This window comes from Oncorhynchus kisutch, linkage group LG13, assembly GCF_002021735.2.
Source record: "Oncorhynchus kisutch isolate 150728-3 linkage group LG13, Okis_V2, whole genome shotgun sequence".
In the NCBI taxonomy this organism is placed as follows: Eukaryota; Metazoa; Chordata; class Actinopteri; order Salmoniformes; family Salmonidae; genus Oncorhynchus; species Oncorhynchus kisutch.
The window spans coordinates 42184761-42204468 of record NC_034186.2 but is presented as its reverse complement, the minus strand read 5'-3'; the positions used below and the strand labels follow the sequence as shown (position 1 = coordinate 42204468).

Genomic DNA, 19708 nt, shown 5'->3' with positions numbered 1-19708 from the left:
AATTTGCATATACTCCAGTATGTTATGAAGCGTGATCAGATGAATTGCAATTAATTGCAAAGTCCCTCTTTGCCATGCAAATGAACTGAATCCCCCCAAAAACATTTCCACTGCATTTCAGCCCTGCCACAAAAGGACCAGCTGACATCATGTCATTGATTATCTCGTTAATACAGGTGTGAGTGTTGACGAGGACAAGGCTGGAGATCACTCTGTCATGCTGATTGAGTTCGAATAACAGACTGGAAGCTTCAAAAGGAGGGTGGTGCTTGGAATCATTGTTCTTCCTCTGTCAACCATGGTTACCTGCAAGGAAACACATGCCGTTATCATTGCTTTGCACAAAAAGGGCTTCACCGGCAAGGATATTGCTGCAAAAGGTTCAGGGATTGGACTGCATCCGGAAAAAGGCTTGTCCGAGCTCTACCTGTGTCATGCCAACAGTAAAGCATCCTGAGACCATTCATGTGTGGGACTGCTTCTCAGCCAAGGGAGTGGGCTCACTCACAGTTTTGCCTATGAACACAGCCATGAATAAAGAATGGTACCAACACATCCTCCGAGAGCAACTTCTCCCAACCATCCAGGAACAGTTTGGTGACAAACCTTGCCATGAGGCAAAAGTGATAACTAAGTGGCTCGGGGAACAAAACATCAATATTTTGGGTCCATGGCCAGTAAACTCCCCAGACCTTAATCCCATTGAGAACTTGTGGTCAATCCTCAAGAGGTGGGTGGACAAACAAAAACCCACAAATTCTGACAAACTCCAAGCATTGATTATGCAAGAATGGGCTGCCATCAGTCAGGATGTGGTCCAGAAGTTAATTGACAGCATGCCAGGGCGGATTGCAGAGGTCTTGAAAAATAATTGTCAACACTGCAAATATTGACTTTGCATCAACTTCATGTAATTGTCAATAAAAGCCTTTGACACGTATGAAATGCTTGTAATTATACTTCAGTATTCCATAGTAACATCTGACAAAAATATCTAAAGACACAGCAAACCTTGTGGAAATTTATATTTGAGTCATTCTCAAAGCTTTTGGCCATGACTGTAGGTAGGTGAATGATGTTTATCCTTGATAATTTTATGGAATATTGAATACCCATAGGTTCAAAACCCAATAGGCTTAACGGGATACTTCAGGATTTTGGCAATGAAGACCTTTATCCACTTCCCCAGAGTCAGAGTTTTCCACATTTTGTTACATTACAGCCTTATTCTAAAATGGATTGAAAAATATCCTAGGACAAATGCTGATTTCCAGATCTTTGGAATTTCTTTAGATTCCAGGGTTAAATTGAATAGATATGTAAGGGAAAGGGGTATACCTAGTCAGTTGTACAACTGAATGCCTTTGACTGAAATGTGTCTTCTGCATTTAATCCAACCCAGAGTATCGAGTGTAATTGCGAGTAAAACGTGGCAAGTGATTTTTTTAAACAACCAACAAACTACATTTTTGGCAAACCAATCAAGTGGCTTGATAACGATCCCTTTTAATAAATACTTGGAAAAAGAGCACAGGTTAAAACATTAACATGGAATGTAAGTACCCTGGAATGTAAGATCCTGTGCCTTCGGAAGGTATTCAGACCCCTTGACTTCTTCCACATTTTGTTACATCACATTAGACATTATTGCTAACATTTACGATAGCAAATTTCAATTTACATCAAAAAATATGACGTTTTCGTCTTTTGAGCTTCTCGTCATGAAATCTATGCAGCCTACCCAATCACTTTTTATAGCTACTGTTTACAGGCCTCCTGGGTCATATACAGTGTTCCTCACTGAGTTCCCTGAATTCCTATTGGACCTTGTAGTCATAGCAGTTAATATTCAAATTTTTGGTGACTTTAATATTCACATGGAAAAGTCCACAGACCCACTTCAAAAGGCTTTCGGAGCCATCATCGACTCAGTGGGTTTTGTCCAACATGTCTCTGGACCTACTCACTGCCACAGTCATATTCTGGACCTAGTTTTGTCCCACGGAATAAATGTTGTGGATCTTAATGTTTTTCCTCATAATCCTGAACTATTGGACCACCATTTTATTACGTTTGGAATCGCAACAAATAATCTGCTCAGACCCCAACCAAGGAGCATCAAAAGTTGTGCTACAAATTCTCAGACAACCCAAAGATTCCTTGATGCCCTTCCAGACTCCCTCTGCCTACCCAAGGATGTCAGAGAACAAAAATCAGTTAACCACCTAACTGAGGAACTCAATTTAACTTTGGGCAATACCCTAGATGCAGTCGCACCCCTAAAAACAAAAAACATTTGTCATAAGAAACTAGCTCCCTGGTATACAGAAAATACCCTAGCTCTGAAGCAAGCTTCCAAAAAATTGGAACGGAAATGGCGCCACACCAAACTGGAAGTCTTCCGACTAGCTTGGAAAGACGGTACCGTGCAGTATCGAAGAGCCCTCACTGCTGCTCGATCATCCTATTTTTCCAACTTAATTGAGGAAAATAAGAACAATCCTAAATTTATTTTTGATACTGTCGCAAAGCTAACTAAAAAGCAGCCTTCCCCAAGAGAGGATGGCTTTCACTTCAGCATTAATAAATTCATGAACTTCTTTGAGGAAAAGATCATGATCATTAGAAAGCAAATGATGGACTCCTCTTTAAATCTGCATATTCCTCCAAAGCTCAGTTGTCCTGAGTCTGCACAACTCTGCCAGGACCTAGGATCAAGGGAGACACTCAAGTGTTTTAGTACTATATCTCTTGACACAATGATGAAAATAATCATGGCCTCTAAACCTTCAAGCTGCATACTGGACCCTATTCCAACTAAACTACTGAAAGAGCTGCTTCCTGTGCTTGGCCCTCCTATGGTGAACATAATAAACTGCTCTCTATCCACCGGATGTTCACCAAACTCACTAAAAGTGGCAGTAATAAAGACTCTCTTGAAAAAGCCAAACCTTGACCCAGAAAATATAAAAACTATCGGCCTATATCGAATTTTCCATTCCTCTCTAAAATCCTATGACCTACTGAAGAGATGAGTCTTCAGTAAAGACTTAAAGGTTGAGACCGAGTCTGCGTCTATCACATGGGTAGGCAGACCATTCCATAAAAATGGAGCTCTATAGGAGAACGCCCTGCCTCCTGCTGTTTGCTTAGAAATTCTAGGGACAGTAAGGAGGCCAGCGTCTTGTGACCGTAGTGTACGTGTAGGTATGTTTATTTATTTTTATGTCACCTTTATTTAACCAGGTAGACAAGTTGAGAACAAGTTCTCATTTACAATTGCGACCTGGCCAAGATAAAGCAAAGCAGTTCGACACATACAACGACACAGAGTTACACATGGAGTAAAACAAACATACAGTCAATAATACAGTATAAACAAGTCTATATACGATGTGAGCAAATGAGGTGAGATAAGGGAGGTAAAGGCAAAAAAAGGCCATGGTGGCAAAGTAAATACAATATAGCAAGTAAAACACTGGAATGGTAGATTTGCAATGGAAGAATGTGCAAAGTAGAAATAAAAATAATGGGGTGCAAAGGAGCAAAATTAATTAATTAAATACAGTAGGGAAAGAGGTAGTTGTTTGGGCAAAATTATAGGTGGGCTATGTACAGGTGCAGTAATCTGTGAGCTGCTCTGACAGTTGGTGCTTAAAGCTAGTGAGGGAGATAAGTGTTTCCAGTTTCAGAGATTTTTGTAGTTCGTTCCAGTCATTGGCAGCAGAGAACTGGAAGGAGAGGCAGCCAAAGAAAGAATTGGTTTTGGGGTGACTAGAGAGATATACCTGCTGGAGCGTGTGCTACAGGTGGGAGATGCTATGGTGACCAGCGAGCTGAGATAAGGGGGGACTTTACCTAGCAGGGTCTTGTAGATAACATGGAGCCAGTGGGTTTGGCGACGAGTATGAAGCGAGGGCCAGCCAACGAGATGGTGGGTAGTATATGGGGCTTTGGTGACAAAACGGATTTCACTGTGATAGACTGCATCCAATTTGTTGAGTAGGGTATTGGAGACTATTTTGTAAATGACATCGCCAAAGTCGAGGATTGGTAGGATGGTCAGTTTTACAAGGGTATGTTTGGCAGCATGAGTGAAGGATGCTTTGTTGCGAAATAGGAAGCCAATTCTAGATTTAACTTTGGATTGGAGATGTTTGACATGGGTCTGGAAGGAGAGTTTACAGTCTAACCAGACACCTAAGTATTTGTAGTTGTCCACGTATTCTAAGTCAGAGCCGTCCAGAGTAGTGATGTTGGACAGGCGGGTAGGTGCAGGTAGCGATCGGTTGAAGAGCATGCATTTAGTTTTACTTGTATTTAAGAGCAATTGGAGGCCACGGAAGGAGAGTTGTATGGCATTGAAGCTTGCCTGGAGGGTTGTTAACACAGTGTCCAAAGAAGGGCCAGAAGTATACAGAATGGTGTCGTCTGCGTAGAGGTGGATCAGAGACTCACCAGCAGCAAGAGCGACCTCATTGATGTATACAGAGAAGAGAGTCAGTCCAAGAATTGAACCCTGTGGCACCCCCATAGAGACTGCCAGAGGTCCGGACAGCAGACCCTCCGATTTGACACACTGAACTCTATCAGAGAAGTAGTTGGTGAACCAGGCGAGGCAATCATTTGAGAAACCAAGGCTGTCGAGTCTGCCGATGAGGATGTGGTGATTGACAGAGTCGAAAGCCTTGGCCAGATCAATGAATACGGCTACACAGTAATGTTTCTTATCGATGGCGGTTAAGATATCGTTTAGGACCTTGAGCGTGGCTGAGGTGCACCCATGACCAGCTCTGAAACCAGATTGCATAGCAGAGAAGGTATGGTGAGATTCGAAATGGTCGGTAATCTGTTTGTTGACTTGGCTTTCGAAGACCTTAGAAAGGCATGTTAGGATAGATATAGGTCTGTAGCAGTTTGGGTCAAGAGTGTCCCCCCCTTTGAAGAGGGGGATGACCGCAGCTGCTTTCCAATCTTTGGGAATCTCAGACGACACGAAAGAGAGGTTGAACAGGCTAGTAATAGGGGTGGCAACAATTTCGGCAGATAATTTTAGAAAGAAAGGGTCCAGATTGTCTAGCCCGGCTGATTTGTAGGGGTCCAGATTTTGCAGCTCTTTCAGAACATCAGTTGAAAGGATTTGGGAGGAGAAATGGGGAAGGCTTGGGCGAGTTGCTGTGGGGGGTGCAGTGCTGTTGACCGGGGTAGGAGTAGCCAGGTGGAAAGCATGGCCAGCCGTAGAAAAATGCTTATTGAAATTCTCAATTATGGTGGATTTATCAGTGGTGACAGCGTTTCCTATCTTCAGTGCAGTGGGCAGCTGGGAGGAGGTGTTCTTATTCTCCATGGACTTTACAGTGTCCCATAACTTTTTAGAGTTAGTGTTGCAGGAAGCAAATTTCTGCTTGAAAAAGCTAGCCTTGGCTTTTCTAACTGCCTGTGTATAATGGTTTCTAGCTTCCCTGAACAGCTGCATATCACGGGGGCTGTTCGATGCTAATGCAGAACGCCATAGGATGTTTTTGTGTTGGTTAAGGGCAGTCAGGTCTGGGGAGAACCAAGGGCTATATCTGTTCCTGGTTCTAAATTTCTTGAATGGGGCATGTTTATTTAAGATGGTTAGGAAGTCATTTAAAAAAAATATCCAGGCATCCTCAACTGATGGGATGAGATCAATATCCTTCCAGGATACCCCGGCCAGGTCGATTAGAAAGGCCTGTACGGCAGGACCAAATCGGAAAGATAGGTAGGAGCAAGCCCATGTAATGCTTTGTAGGTTAGCAGTATAACCTTGAAATCAGCCCTTGCCTTAACAGGAAGCCAGTGTGGAGGCTAGCACTGGAGTAATGTGATCAATTCTTTTTGTTTCTAGTCAAGATTCTAGCAGCCGTGTTTAGCACTAACTGAAGTTTATTTAGTGCTTTATCCGGGTAGCCGGAAAGTAGAGCATTGCAGTAGTCTAACCTAGAAGTAACAAAGCATGGATTAATTTTTCTGCATTTTTGGACAGAAAGTTTCAGATTTTTGCAATGTTACGTAGATGGAAAAAAAGCTGTCCTTGAAACAGTCTTGATATGTTCGTCAAAAGAGAGATCAGGGTCCAGAGTAACGCCGAGGTCCTTCAGTTTTTTTTGAGACGACTGTACAACCATCAAGATTAATTGTCAGATTCAACAGAAGATCTCTTTGTTTCTTAGGACCTAGAACAAGCAATATTTGCAGCCATCCACTTATGTCTGAAACACAGGCTTCCAGGGTAGGCAATTTTGGGGTTTCACCATGTTTCATCAAAATGAACCACCAAGACTCTTCCTAGAGCTAACCGCCTGGCCCAACTGAGCAATCCGGGGAGAAAGGCTTTGGTCAGGAAAGTGACCAAAACCCGATGGTCATTCTGACAGAGCTCCAGAGTTCTTCTGTGGAGATGGGAGAACCTTGCAGATGGACAACCATCTCTGGATATTTTGTTCTGCTCCTGTGAATTCTATGTTTTTTTTACTAGATTACCTGTAGTTGTTCCTGTCTGTCTGTAATTGTGTTATGACTTGGTTTTGCCTATCTTGGCCAGGAATCTCTTGAAAATGAGATTTCAAATCTCAATGAGCCCTTCCTGGTTAAATACAATTTTTAAAATACTCAAGCCCTGGTCCAAATGACACTTGAGCCAGTGTGAAAACATTCTTAATAGTGTTTCCCAGGAAAAGCTGCCATTTGAGAAGTTACCCATTTCAATGGTTAATGAGGAATCACCAGCTCATTGATGAACAGTCTTAACACCTTTACTATGGTTATTGCTCCACTTGAATGTCAGGATATGATTGCTACTGAAGTGTTTTTCTGTATAAAAACTGTACCTATGGGTATATGAATATATACATATATGTATATTGAAGTTTTGTTTTCCGAAAATGTCAGTGGTCAAGCCTCTGATCAACTGCAATTAAATCTGTTGGTTTGTCATCTTGAAACAGAAGTTGCATCTTGTGAATCTCAAATAGTTGCATTGCCAAATCAAGCTTACAGAACCATTTGAAGACAAACTAGAAATATAGCGTGACATTGAACTTTTTCTTGGTGAAATAACTGCCAGCAATGTGTCCATCTCACCTGTCGTCAATTACAGCCTGCTGCCCAACACAGCAAAACATGCTAAATTATATTGATAAGTGTGTACCCTATCAGATAGTGTACAATAAAAGGCTGCGGGTGGAACCCTAAAATGCATTGACTTCAAGATTCATCATACTGGTATCTCATGTTTGGATTTAGATCAATGTTCCCTTTACCTAAGTTTCCCAACCATAAATCCATCAAAATATTCCACTTTATTGAAATGCATGGTTGTATACTTACTGTATATTTACAAGGTCAGTCAACAAATGTAATATTGAAAATAAAAGGCAGCAAAACAATGACAATACATGGAAAAGAAAAAAACTGCATACAGTATTTCAAGAAATTGCTGTTTTACAGAACACCAACTCATAAATAGCTAGAGCACACTTTCATGATTCAATATGTACTTTTGGTATTTGGTCAATAAGCAAGTTAAAACGAGAACATATTTTGTTTGTACAAGTGAAAAGGTTTTTAGAAGGCCACGAGATGGATCTATGGATTCCGTAACTATGCAACGTGTTGTCTGACATAGGGTGTCCTTCGTGTAAATTAGATATTTTTTAAAGGCAAACCCTTCTTGTATGATCATTTTCTGTAACTGTACGATCCATACATGTCAGGAACTTGGCCGTGTACATGAACAAAATGAAAATAAAAGACAAAATATCAAGCCAATCTGTCACATTCTGTGATGTCAAAGAGTAAGCAGGGGTTGATACGATATCTCCTTGTGGTCCCGCCAAAAAGTATCCCACCCCAATTGAGGCACCAGTCAGTCTGAAGAAGTGGTAGTAGGAATTCATATAGGCAGCAGTTTGATATAAGCGACAAAACAAAGGTGCTTTAAAAATTCAGCTGTACCATTCCAAGTCCATCGCGTCTTCACATTCCGTGGTTAGTTTGTGGATTAAGGCTGTTTTATGCAAAGATCTGGGGGAAATTTCAACTGGATTTCCGATTCAGCCCCGCATTGTCATTTTTCTCACACACAGTTCCGTAAAGCTGAAGGCCCAACTCTAGAGGACTAACCAGTCTTTTTGATGCTGCTTTTTCTTTCTAGGTTGTTGTTTTTTGTGCAGAGACTCCCTCTTCTGATTGTGGAACACACTGTGTTCAGAAACAGCCCAACAGGTATGTCCCTGAGTTGAGCATTGCCCTGTCCAATATCATCAAAACAACGGTTGAAGAAAAACAAAAAGTAAAAGTTTGAGGAAAAACAAAAAAATGAATAAATATAAGCCATTGCAAATAGTGCCTTTGGATAGAACTTTCTAATAAAAAACCATACTCCTATGTATACATATATAGTGGTAACTCTTAATATAGCTTTTTGATTGTTTACTACACCTACACATGAGCTCTCTTGCTTTGTGTGGTTTTGAAGAGGGGGGAGTCAGGCCCGAGTAGCCAGGTCTGTGTTACACATTTGTGTCCTGCAGTAGGGGCTCTTTGGCCTCCCCGGGTGGCTGTGGGCTGTGGGGGTGCCCGTGGGGCGAGCTGTGCTTCTTCCAGCTGCCAGGCCGGGGGCCCAGGTGGGGGTGCTCTGGTATGAAAAGGGCCACCAAGAGTGCTAGCAGCACTGAGCATGCTCCGAAGAGAAAGGGTGGGCCAGGAATGATGGACGTCTGAGGAGAGGGGGGAATAAAAAGGAACAAGAGAATTTGACTAAATTAGGAAAATGCTTAAATTAGGGTTACACTTGTACAAAGCATATTCAAAAACAGTCATGTAAATACTTGGTAACTAGTTAACGTTAAATAGTGGCCACAAACCTCTAAGATTGCATAGTGCCTAAATAATGATAGCCACTTTTAAGACAGCGATAGAGCCTTGTTGAACTGCTTGGTCACTTTTGAGGAGGTATGCTGGCTGTTGAACTCCAACCAAATTCAAGCCTCGTCGGGTTCAGGCTGCGTATCAAAACTATGAGGAGGAGGAGAAAAGTTTGGGGCTGGGGGCTAACCTGTGGGAGGTGCTGAAGGTGGGGTTGAGTGTGGACCGGTGTGTCCTGGCTGCCGTCTGGGGGAGCATCTAGCTCCACGTGGAAGATGTAGAAGATGAAGCCGTAGAGCGCCGGCCCCAGGCCGTTACACAGACCCCGGATCCCTGTCACCATCCCCTGGCCCACCCCTGTGGGATGAGCGCCAAAATAATTTTCGTATTAGTTGGATTTTATTCAACTTTTAATTCACAAGGTAAGTTAAAGGGATAGTTCTTCAAAAGTACATATTTATTTCCTTACCTTGAAAAGTGGTCTATGGCTAAGCATTGACTGGTTTCAAGGTAAGGAAAAAAATAAGTCATTTTGATTAACTGCCCCTTTCACAGAACCATTTCTCATTTGCATTTATGACCCTGCCAAAAGACAAATCAGAGAAAGTTGCAAAATAAAGTTATAACTAAGTACAAACCTTGTTGGTCTGGCTCAGCGGTGCGAGAAACCAACGCACTGATTGCTGGGAAAGTGATGCTTGACATGGCTGCTACAGCCCCTGCTGCCCACATCATCCTGTAGAGAGATAGTCACTTTAAAGAGTATCTATCACTGTAAAGAGTATCTATCACTGAACTGAATCATCAGATGCGTTCAATGGTTTGAGTCGCCTTGAAAAAGCTTACCATGGCTCGGAGCCAAACCCATACCAGGCGAGCTGCAGTATCTGGAACCCAAGGCCGAGCAAGATGGTGTTCTTATTCCCGATGGAACGCATGAGTAAACTCAATATTACAGTCTTACAAAGGGAACAAAAAATAACATAATTAGAAACACTTTATTGGAATGTTCATAATGCCTATAATGAAAGTCCTTATTATATGGCCAAACCAAAGGTCGTTATAACATGGCAGAGAATGGAATAACTATATAGATATATACTAAATGACCAAAAGTATGTGGACACCTGCTTGTCTAACATCTCATTCCAAAATCATGGGCATTAATATATTGTAACAGCCTCCACTCTTCTGGGAAGGCCTTCCACTAGATGTTGGAACATTGCTGCAGGGACTTGCTCAAGAACCGGCCACTGATGTTGGCCGATTAGGCCTGGCTTCACAGTCGGCGTTCCAATTCATCCCAAAGGTGTTAAATTGAGTTGAGGTCAGGGCTCTGTACAAACCAGTCAAGTTCTTCCACACCGATCTCAACAAACCATTTCTGTATGGACCTCACTTTGTGCACGGGGGGTATTGTCATGCTGAAACAGCAAAGGGCCTTCACAAAGTTGGAAGCACAGAATCATCTAGAATGTCATTGTATGCTGTAGCGTTAAGATTTCCCTTCACTGGAACTAAGGGGCCTAGCCCGACCTATGAAAAACAGCCCCAGACCCTTATTCCTCCTCCACCAAACTTTACAGTTGGAACTATTTATTGGGGCAGGTAGTGTTCTCCTGGCATCCGCCAAACCCAAATTCGTCCGTCAGACTGCCAGATGGTGAGGCGTGATTCATCACTCCAGAAAACGAGTTTCCACTGCTCCAGAGTACAATGGCGGCAAGCTTTACACCACTCCAGCCGACACTTGGCATTGCGCATGGTGATCTTAGGCTTGTGTGCGGCTGCATGGCCATGGAAACCCACTTCATGAAGCTCCCGACCAACAGTTCTTGTGCTGACGTTGCTTCCAGAGGCAGTTTGGAACTCGGTAGTGAGTGTTGCAATCGAGGAAAGACTATGTTTACGTGCTACAGTGCTCGGTTTGAGTGGCCTACCACTTTGCGGCTGAGCCGTTGTTGCTCCTAGACATTACCACTTCACAATAACAGCAGCTCTAGCAGGGTAGAAATTTGACAAACTGACTTGTTGGAAAGGTGGCATCCTATGACGGTGCCACGTTGATTGTCACTGAGCTCTTCAGTAAGGCCATTCTACTGCCAATGTTTGTCTATGGCGATTGCATGGCTGTGTGCTTGATTCTATACACCTGTCAGCAACAGGTGTGGCTGAAATAGCCAAATCTACTAATTTGAAGGGGTGTCCAAATACTTTTGTGTGTGTGTGATTATTTATATATAACATAAATATAATTAATGTAATGATAGTTAATGACAACTAACCTGTGCAATGATTGAAAGCAGTCCTAGAACAGCTATGAAAGCTGCAACATTTTCAGGTGAAAATCCCATAATCTGAAAAAAGGGAGAGCGAAAATGTGATCGTACTGCCAGTGAAACTAAATGAGTATGCCTATCATCAAGGATATATATATATATATATATATATATATATATATATATATATATATACATATATATATATATACACATACATACAGGCCTAGCTGTGAGCAGCAAACAGCAGGGGTCCAAGCAAAATATGATAACTTGGTTGTATACTTTGAATGAGCTACATAGTCAAAATCCCTCGACAACTCTACCAAATGATATACTGACTATGAAGGGGACTTGACCTCAGTTACATCGATAATGGAAATAGGGGGATGGCCTGACATCTGACACGCATCTTACACGTCCGTTTATGTATTTGACAGTATACATAGCCGACCTGTCGTAAGTAGAGGAAGAAGCTGGAGTACTGGCCAGCCTCAGGGAGATAGGACAGGAACACTGTTATACAGATGAGCAGCACAGTGGAATCCTGGCCCACTTTCCTTAGAGACTGGAGACAGAAAGAAAAAGGGGTTAGGAGGACGGTAGGTGATGACAAGTGTTAACGATATGATGTGCAAGAACACCCAACCACTCCTCCTGGTCGGAAAGGAGGCCTATTGTGAGAACTGGGTCTCAACCCAAGAGAGCAAACTAGAGAAGTAGAGTTACAAAACAGCTGTGGTCTGCGTCGGAGAGTCAGGAGACCTAGAATTACACCAACACATAACCACCTACAACAGGGGTCCCCCCCACACATGGGGAGCCAACGTTTCGTGGCGGTGTGCGGGACCTTCCTTGATTGGGGGGGGGGGTACTTTTTGAACAATTTGCTATTTGTTTATACAAATCTAAAACTACTCATAAATCCATGATGCTTTAGGATATAATCAAGTGGTGAAATGCAAGAGTAAGATGCAATTATGGTGCACGTCGGAATATCGTTGGTTTGTCTCCATGACATTCATAAGCTGAGCTACGACCTTCTAAAGTGCTTGGGAAGTAATCTTATACAATGCGTGACTGTTGCTATCAACTGATCGAATCACTTTACGGGAAAAATTATATTATGTATAATTACATTGAGGGTTCATATACATTATAATAAACCAATATTTTCCTTATCCATTACTATCATTTTTAAATAGTCTACCTCATGAGTCTTGTTAAACTATGTAGAATTGCAGGAAAGTAGCTTCAAAACAACACTTTTCTTAGGTCTCTCAAATTAAACAATGTCAAGCTGCTGTTGTATTTAATATAGGCCACCTTAATAAACAATAATAAATAAATAAAGGGGGGGGGGGGGGGGGGGGGTTTAATGTGAAAAAGGTGGCACTGGGGACCAACGTTCGGGAACCCTTGACCTACAAACACCCCCATACTGTATTGTTATGCTATAATATCAGTGACTTGGGCCTTCAGCGTTATACAGCGTCAATCGTGATGATTGTGTTAAGAGCAAAAAAAAGAGAGACTTCACTCGGACTCAAAATAAATACTCCTTTAGCTTAAGTTTTGTAGGTCAATCGTGTGATGATGCTTATTTCCCTGGATCGATCATCATAACACACATTTATTAACACAATCTTGATATTATCTTCGCAGTGCCTTGAGAAACTATACATACCCATAGACTTATTCCACATTTTGTTGTGTTACAGCCTGAATTCAAAATTGATTATATTGATGCAATACCCCACAATGACAAAGTGAAAACATGTTTTTCGAATTTGTAGCAATTTTTTGGAAAATGAAATACAGAAATATCTCATTTACATAATTATTTACACCCCTGAGTCAATACTTTGTAGTACCTTTGGCAGCAATTACAGTCTTTCTGACTGTAAGCTCTTTAAGAGCTTTCCACACCTGGATTGAGCAACATTTGCCCATTCTTCTTTTCAATATTCTTCAAGCTCTGTCAAATTGGTTTTTGATCATTGCTAGACAACCATTTTAAGGTCTTGCCATAGATTTTCAAGCAGATTTAAGTCATAACTCTAACTCGGCCACATTCTTTCCCAGTATCACTTCTGTGCATTGTCGAAAACAGGATGCATATTCTGTACAGGCTTCCTTCTTTTCATTCTAATTAGGTTAGTATTGTGGAGTAACTACAATGTTGTTGATTCATCCTCAGTTTTCTCCTATCACAGTCGTTAAACTCGAAGTGTTTTTTTAAGTCACCATTGGCCTCATGGTGAAATCCCTGACGCCTGTATCTTTGAAGTGACTGGGTGTATTGATACACCATCCAAAGATTAACAACTTCACCATGCTCAAATGGATAATCAATGTCTGCTTTTACTGATCTACCAATAGGTGCTCTTCTTTGCGAGGCACTTGAAACTCCCCCTGGTCTTTGTGGTTGAATCTGTGTTTGAAATTCACTGCTCGACTGAGGGACCTTACAGATAATTGTATGTGTGGGGTACAGATATGAGGTAGTCATGTTAAACACTATCATTGCACACAGAGTCCATGCAACTTATCATTTGACTTAAGCACATTTTTACTCCTTAACCTATTTAGGCTTGCCATAAGAAAAGGGGTTGAATAGTTATTGACTCAAGACATTTCAGCTACAATATGTCATTTTTGGGGCGACCCGACCAAATTCACATAGAAATCTGTGTTATAAATCTAAGAAGCGGTAGATCTACAATGATTATCTACACAATGACTACTTGTTTTGTCACAAACTGAAATTAGACAAACTATTCGAATTTTAACAACCAGGAAATGGTGGAGCAAGTTCTACATATTGCATCTTAACATTTTAGCAAAAATGTAAATAAATAAAAAACATAATTCCACTTTGACATTATGTGTAGGACAGTGACCAAAGAAAATCTCAATTGAATCCATTTTAAATTCAGGCTGTAATAAGAAAATATGGAAAAAGTCAAGGGGTGTGAAAACTTTCTGAAGACACTGTAAGTACCCTGCAATCATCATTGCTATATCATGTGATGTTGATGTATTTCAGCGACACGTCAGCCTTCCCCCTCAACATTGCCTGAGGAAGACCTGTTTCGCTGTGCTATGAGTAGCTGCTGTACACTGTGCCATGTAGCTTTAACTGTTGTTGTACAGCCCCTCAGCAATAGAGGATTATGAAAGGTTAATTGTTCCCCTATTTGGCGTCTGTCTAACAGCCTGTTGAACTCCCTCCCCCTTTTACACACACCACCGTGGCTCCTTCAAACAACCCACCTTAGGGGAAGTTCAGGTTTGGCTGACAAAGACCACATCCTGGTCTAAATGCGGCATGAAAGTTTGTTCCTTATGCTGGGTAAATCCAATTGTGTTTATCAAATATATATTTTTTGTGTACTATTCCTGCACTGTTTTGGGCACCGTTGGTGCCAATGTGCAATTAGAACCACCGCCACTCGCTGAAAGCCTACTATAGAGGAATTATGAAAACAGTGCGCATAAATTAAAGACGAGGTAACACTAACATGGCCTGTACCAAACAAGTTGGTGCATACAACATCAGGTGGTCTTGTTCTTCTATGAACTTGAATGAAAACAGTAGCTTAAGTGATAGAGCTATTGTAGGGAAATGGGAAGACTGAAGAGGACTACTTGTAACATGAGTAGCTAGTTGAAAGTGTCAACACAAAAACATATGCTATGTTTCCCTAAGGGGAACCATGGGCGTCAGTCGGGGGGGGGGGGGGGGGGGGCACCCCCCCGCCCCCAATTCCGTTGATACCATTGTCCCATGAAAACAGACACACATTACCCCTATAACCTTTTTTGGATTTCTAAATGACCCCAACGTCAGCAGTCAGGACTGTGATGCAACCGACCCACCAAATTTCTAGCTGCTACCACTGATCATAGTGCCAAACTGAAGCACACATTTTCAAGAGGTTTATCATTTTGCGTTCTGAAAGCACACTAATAATGGCTACACAAAATAATAACACCAACTGACTGAGCCTTTAGAGGTGGACAGGTACTCACAGCAAAGGGGTCGGCTTGTTCCCAGGAGATGGGAGCCCCCCAGGACGCTGGCCTCATCTTCTCAGGCAGAGACTCAGGCACGGCCACCAGGATAAAGCAGATGTCCAGCATAGCGATGGCCGAGGCCAGCACCACCACCAGGCCGTCCCCGTACACACGGCCCAAGTAGGCGCCAATGGCCGGGCTCGTCACCAGGCTAGCAGCAAAGGTGGCCGACACCTAACGAACAAGAGTAGACGAGGTTTACTACTGCCAAGCTCTGCTACTACTACTCTTTGAATGAAATTGTAGTTTCACATTTTTTTTGCGCATAATTTCTGCTTTGAGGGACAAATCTGCAAATAGGTTCTGAATGATGTACTATTTTAGCAATGAACCACAAATCCCTCAATCAAAAAAGGTGCTGTGGTAAACAAGATTAGAAGAAACTGTGTAGGTAATGTTCAATACACACCAGTCCATAGGCCATGCTGCGCTCATGCTCCTGCGTGATGTCAGCCACATAGGCAAAGACCACAGAGAATGTAACAGCGAACACACCGGACACCGAGATAACTGCAAAGTACCACCTGAAACCCGAGGCAGGATATGGCACTCAGTTAATAATACACTTGATTCAGCTTTTAAAATGGTGATCTCAGTAACTATGAACTCTCTCAGGTTGGGACCCATCGTACCACGGGCTTATCTTCATCAGTGGAATGGGAGCGCAGGTGAAGAAAACGGTGAGCAGGAGAAAAGACTTCCGACCCCACACATCAGACAGGGCACCAATCAGCGGAGCACTCAGGAAAGACAGCAGACCCTGTAATACAACAAGACACACCCCCCAAAAAAATTGTAACAGAATTGAAAGATAACTGTTCAAAATAATAGCACATGTTCAAACACCATACCTTTACCCCCTGGATCAAGCCATTCATCAGAAACGTATGCTTCGGGAACGTCTCATGTAGGACCTGGATTGGAAGGGGACAGGAACAGAGAGTGGATACTGTAAATTGGAGAAGGTCTTCAACATCGTTTCATCAGCAGCCAACAAATCATACTGTATTAAATAATAGGTCATAAACAAGACAACATACCACCAAAGTGGGTGCTGTAAGCAGGCCCCAGGCAAAAAATTCCAAAAAGATGACAATTACAGCATGGTACACGCTGGGAGCTCCAAAACCTTGTGCCTGGTGAACAGAGTGGAATAACTATGTAAGTGTGTCAACAAGAAACAAGTAATACTCAACTGTCTTACTTTCAAAGAAGATATATTAAAAGGTCAACTCAGCAATAAGTCACCATAATACACAGTGGGGCATCTTCCTGCTTACACAACATTCATAATTGACACTAGAGCCAGTAGCGGTGTTGCAGTCTTGGCAAATTTCACTTTAGTTGTTGCTGATTTCAGTAAGCAACGTTAGGAATTTAGCTAGTTACCATATTGCTGAATAACTATAACATCATCGAACTAAACAAACGGCTAGCTAGAAAGCTTGCCCATGGAACTCTATTAGCCTAGCCACCTTTTTAACAATAGTGTTTAAAGTTACTTCCCTAGCTAGTCAGCTAGCTAATACTTGTCCATCCCAGATGGCATCTAGCTAAATTACTGTCAAAGATACTGATATGCTAGCTAGCTAGTCTACAATATGTCACACATCTGGTGCTAGCCAGCCAACTAGCTAACGTTAGCTATGTTGTTTTTGAGAGGACTATGAAGAGGCATATGATGAACTTCCCGGACGCTAGCAAGCAGGAGCTAGCTAGCTCGCGAAATGTGACATATTGTAGACATACCACATGCTGCTAGTTAATCTCAAGAAATACGATGGCAAATACTGTCATTTAGGTGGAAACTCACCGTTCCTCCATCCTTGATAATAATTTTTTTCGCCAGCAGGAGACTGCGATTCGCCCGTTTCTTCTTTTTGCTCTGTGTCATATTACCATTCTAGTTCTTCGTTTAATAAGAATCTATTTATTAAGGAATTTCAGAAAATAAACTATTTAAATCAGATTGTCGGAAAATAAACTGAAATACCTTAGAATAAATCTATTTTTCAAACTAAAAGGGCTGTTTCGTCCCATTCACTCAACCACCGCCATCTTTGCAAAAACATTGTTAAAACGTAATGACGTCACATCATACGATATTCTTTCTGACATCCGTGTACCTGCTTGGACGGGTACTGGTATGACTTCTTTTTAGAACAGTTACTACATCTCAGTATACATTGAATTAGAGGATAGTAGAAAAATCTGCGGACCGTGTCTGCATTACATTTCTACTTTACTCTCATGTATTAAGCACTACAGTATTCCCCCTCACTCTAGAACCGTCAACGAACAAAGACCCCATAGGTATCACAGGATCCTCCTGAAAGGCCCTGAATGCATACTATACTATATCCTATACATCCTATCCTAGTATCAAGCTGCAGCTCTGGAGTCGAGCCTCCTGTCCCTAAAACCCGCCTGTCAAATCAAATCAAATGTTATTAGTCACATACACATATTTAGCCGACGTTATTGCGGGTGTAGCGAAATGCTTAGTGTTCCTAGCTCCAACAGTGCAGTAGTATCTGTCACTAAATATATTATTCTGTACGTAAATCCGTGCCACGCCATTTAGTATGATATGCTACCTTATGTTAGGTTACATTACATTAGGCTATTGATGGAATAGCTGTCGTACAATATAATACAAATTGTAAGACGTATAGTATCCAAAGTCTTGATTGCACCAGCTTTGGCCCATTTATAATACATTAAGTTTGACTGCTTTAGTATGATATGATACCTTACGCTAGATTACATTGGGCTACCAATTGAGCTGCGGTCATACAATAAAATACGAATTGTAGGATGTACAGTATCCTACATCTTGATTTCACACATACAAATACTTAGAACAAATTGAATAAAGCAATGCATGATGTGTATACTAGTTACACGACAATCAAGAGTCATTTCTGCCTAGAGTGATAGGACAGAATCCATAGTATGATACAACAAGTGACAGAAATGACATACTGTGGCTCTGACCTAATAAGTCAATAGTTGTGTTTGGGTTATATTTGAACAGGATGTACCGGACCGTACCTGAGAGCAATCTCAACTGTGCATACTGATAAGACTGAATAGGCAATTTGAAATTATTCAGCATAAACAAAAATGTGATATACAAAGTTAACTGTGTATGAAAAATGGAAGGGTTGTAGCATTAACAAAATTCAGAAAGATAATCAGGTTCTCATTGTCACGTTCACATGTACAGTGAAATGCCTTTCTTCTTTGTGCAATCCCAACAATGCAATGATCAATATCAGTAGTACAATACTTTTTTTTAAAAAGTCAAGTAGAACAAAAACACACGAGAAAGTAGGTAAGCTATATACAGGGTCAGTTGCAGGGTCAGTGCCAATAAATATATTTACAATGTGCAGGGATAGTAGAGTGGTAGGGTTAGATATGTATAGGGGTAAGGTGACTAGGCATCAGGATATAAATATCCTGATGCCGCACATATATATATATGATAAACAGAGTAGGGATCTACAGGGAGGGATCTATTGGGGGGTGTAAATGGGATAGGGGGGTGTAAATGGGATGGGGGGGTGTAAATGGGATGGGGGACTGTCATCCAACGGGATTGGGGCCACCTCTTGACAAAACTATTGACATAGCACTGGGAATAACAAAGAAAAATTACAATGTTGTTAAGTTGGAAAATTAAAAGTACAGTCTAAAAACCATGGATAACGCTCCCTTGATCAGGCATTTAGATTGCTGGCCTAAGCCTCTTAAAACATTGGCATGGGGTGGCCAGATGCATGCTACTACTTTGAGCTGCATACTACTACTGATGTCAGAGGAGAAGAGGAGACAGAAGGAGAGATAATGAGTATCAGGAGGTAGAGATAGAAAGACAGGAACAGAAAAACAGAGGAAAAATACATTAGACAGACCGTGAAAGAGAATGTGTGCGTTTGGGAGAGGCCATGAAAGAGACTATGAGATAGATACAAGATGCAGAGAGGGTGTGTATGTGTTAGAGAATGATGTGTCCACGTGTGTGACAGCTGTACTAACTAGCAGAGCTGGAGATGGGCTCATTGTTGGTAGAGGATGGACTCTCCATGGACGCCTCACCACTGGCACTGGGGAGAGAGAACAGTCTGTGAGCACACACACACACACACATGCAAAAAGTCACATAGTAAAAATGCACACCTTTTAGCCAGCTACCTGGAGAGCTGGAAAATAATGATCCAATTGAAGGCTGCCATTATCAAAAAATCAACAATCAAAAAAAGTCTCACCTGTGAAATGTGCTTGTATCACAGAGTTTTCACACTAAGTTATCTAAATCCTCTTTGCTAGTATCATCATTGGTTATGAGCCCCAAAATAATGAAATGACGAAAGGTAGCTAAGTGTGGACAAGTTTTGGCCAACATAACGTAACATACTCTATAATGCTAAATGGAGTGGCACGGATTTACG

At 41.7% G+C, this 19708-nt stretch overlaps 1 protein-coding gene across 2 annotated transcripts; it reads right to left on the bottom strand.

Annotated features, from left to right (window-relative positions):
* Positions 1-7306: 7306 nt before the first annotated feature.
* LOC109902348 (hippocampus abundant transcript 1 protein) lies at positions 7307-19358 on the bottom strand. 2 transcript variants are annotated; one of them, XM_031786280.1, is made up of 12 exons: positions 19296-19358; positions 16292-16387; positions 16103-16165; positions 15884-16011; positions 15661-15775; positions 15207-15425; positions 11626-11739; positions 11178-11249; positions 9739-9851; positions 9531-9628; positions 9083-9249; positions 7307-8744 (listed from the first exon to the last, which is right to left on the bottom strand). In XM_031786280.1, the coding sequence occupies exons 1-12, from the start codon at positions 19317-19319 to the stop codon at positions 8538-8540; spliced, it is 1416 nt and encodes a 471-aa protein (XP_031642140.1). In that variant the 5' UTR covers positions 19320-19358; the 3' UTR covers positions 7307-8537. The 2 variants fall into 2 exon arrangements, with proteins under 2 accessions (XP_031642140.1, XP_020354220.1); XM_020498631.2 differs by lacking the exon at positions 19296-19358 and adding an exon at positions 17065-17379.
* Between the last annotated feature and the right edge of the window lie 350 nt (positions 19359-19708).

Coding starts and splice junctions, on each gene's coding strand:
- LOC109902348 (XM_020498631.2), bottom strand. CDS start 17,145: ATGACACAGAGCAAAAAGAAGAAACGGGCGAATCGCAGTCTCCTGCTG. Junction 16,012..16,102: donor GCTTGATCCAGGGGGTAAAG/GTATGGTGTTTG, acceptor GTTGTATTACAG/GGTCTGCTGTCTTTCCTGAG. Junction 15,426..15,660: donor GCAGCATGGCCTATGGACTG/GTGTGTATTGAA, acceptor CTTGTTCGTTAG/GTGTCGGCCACCTTTGCTGC.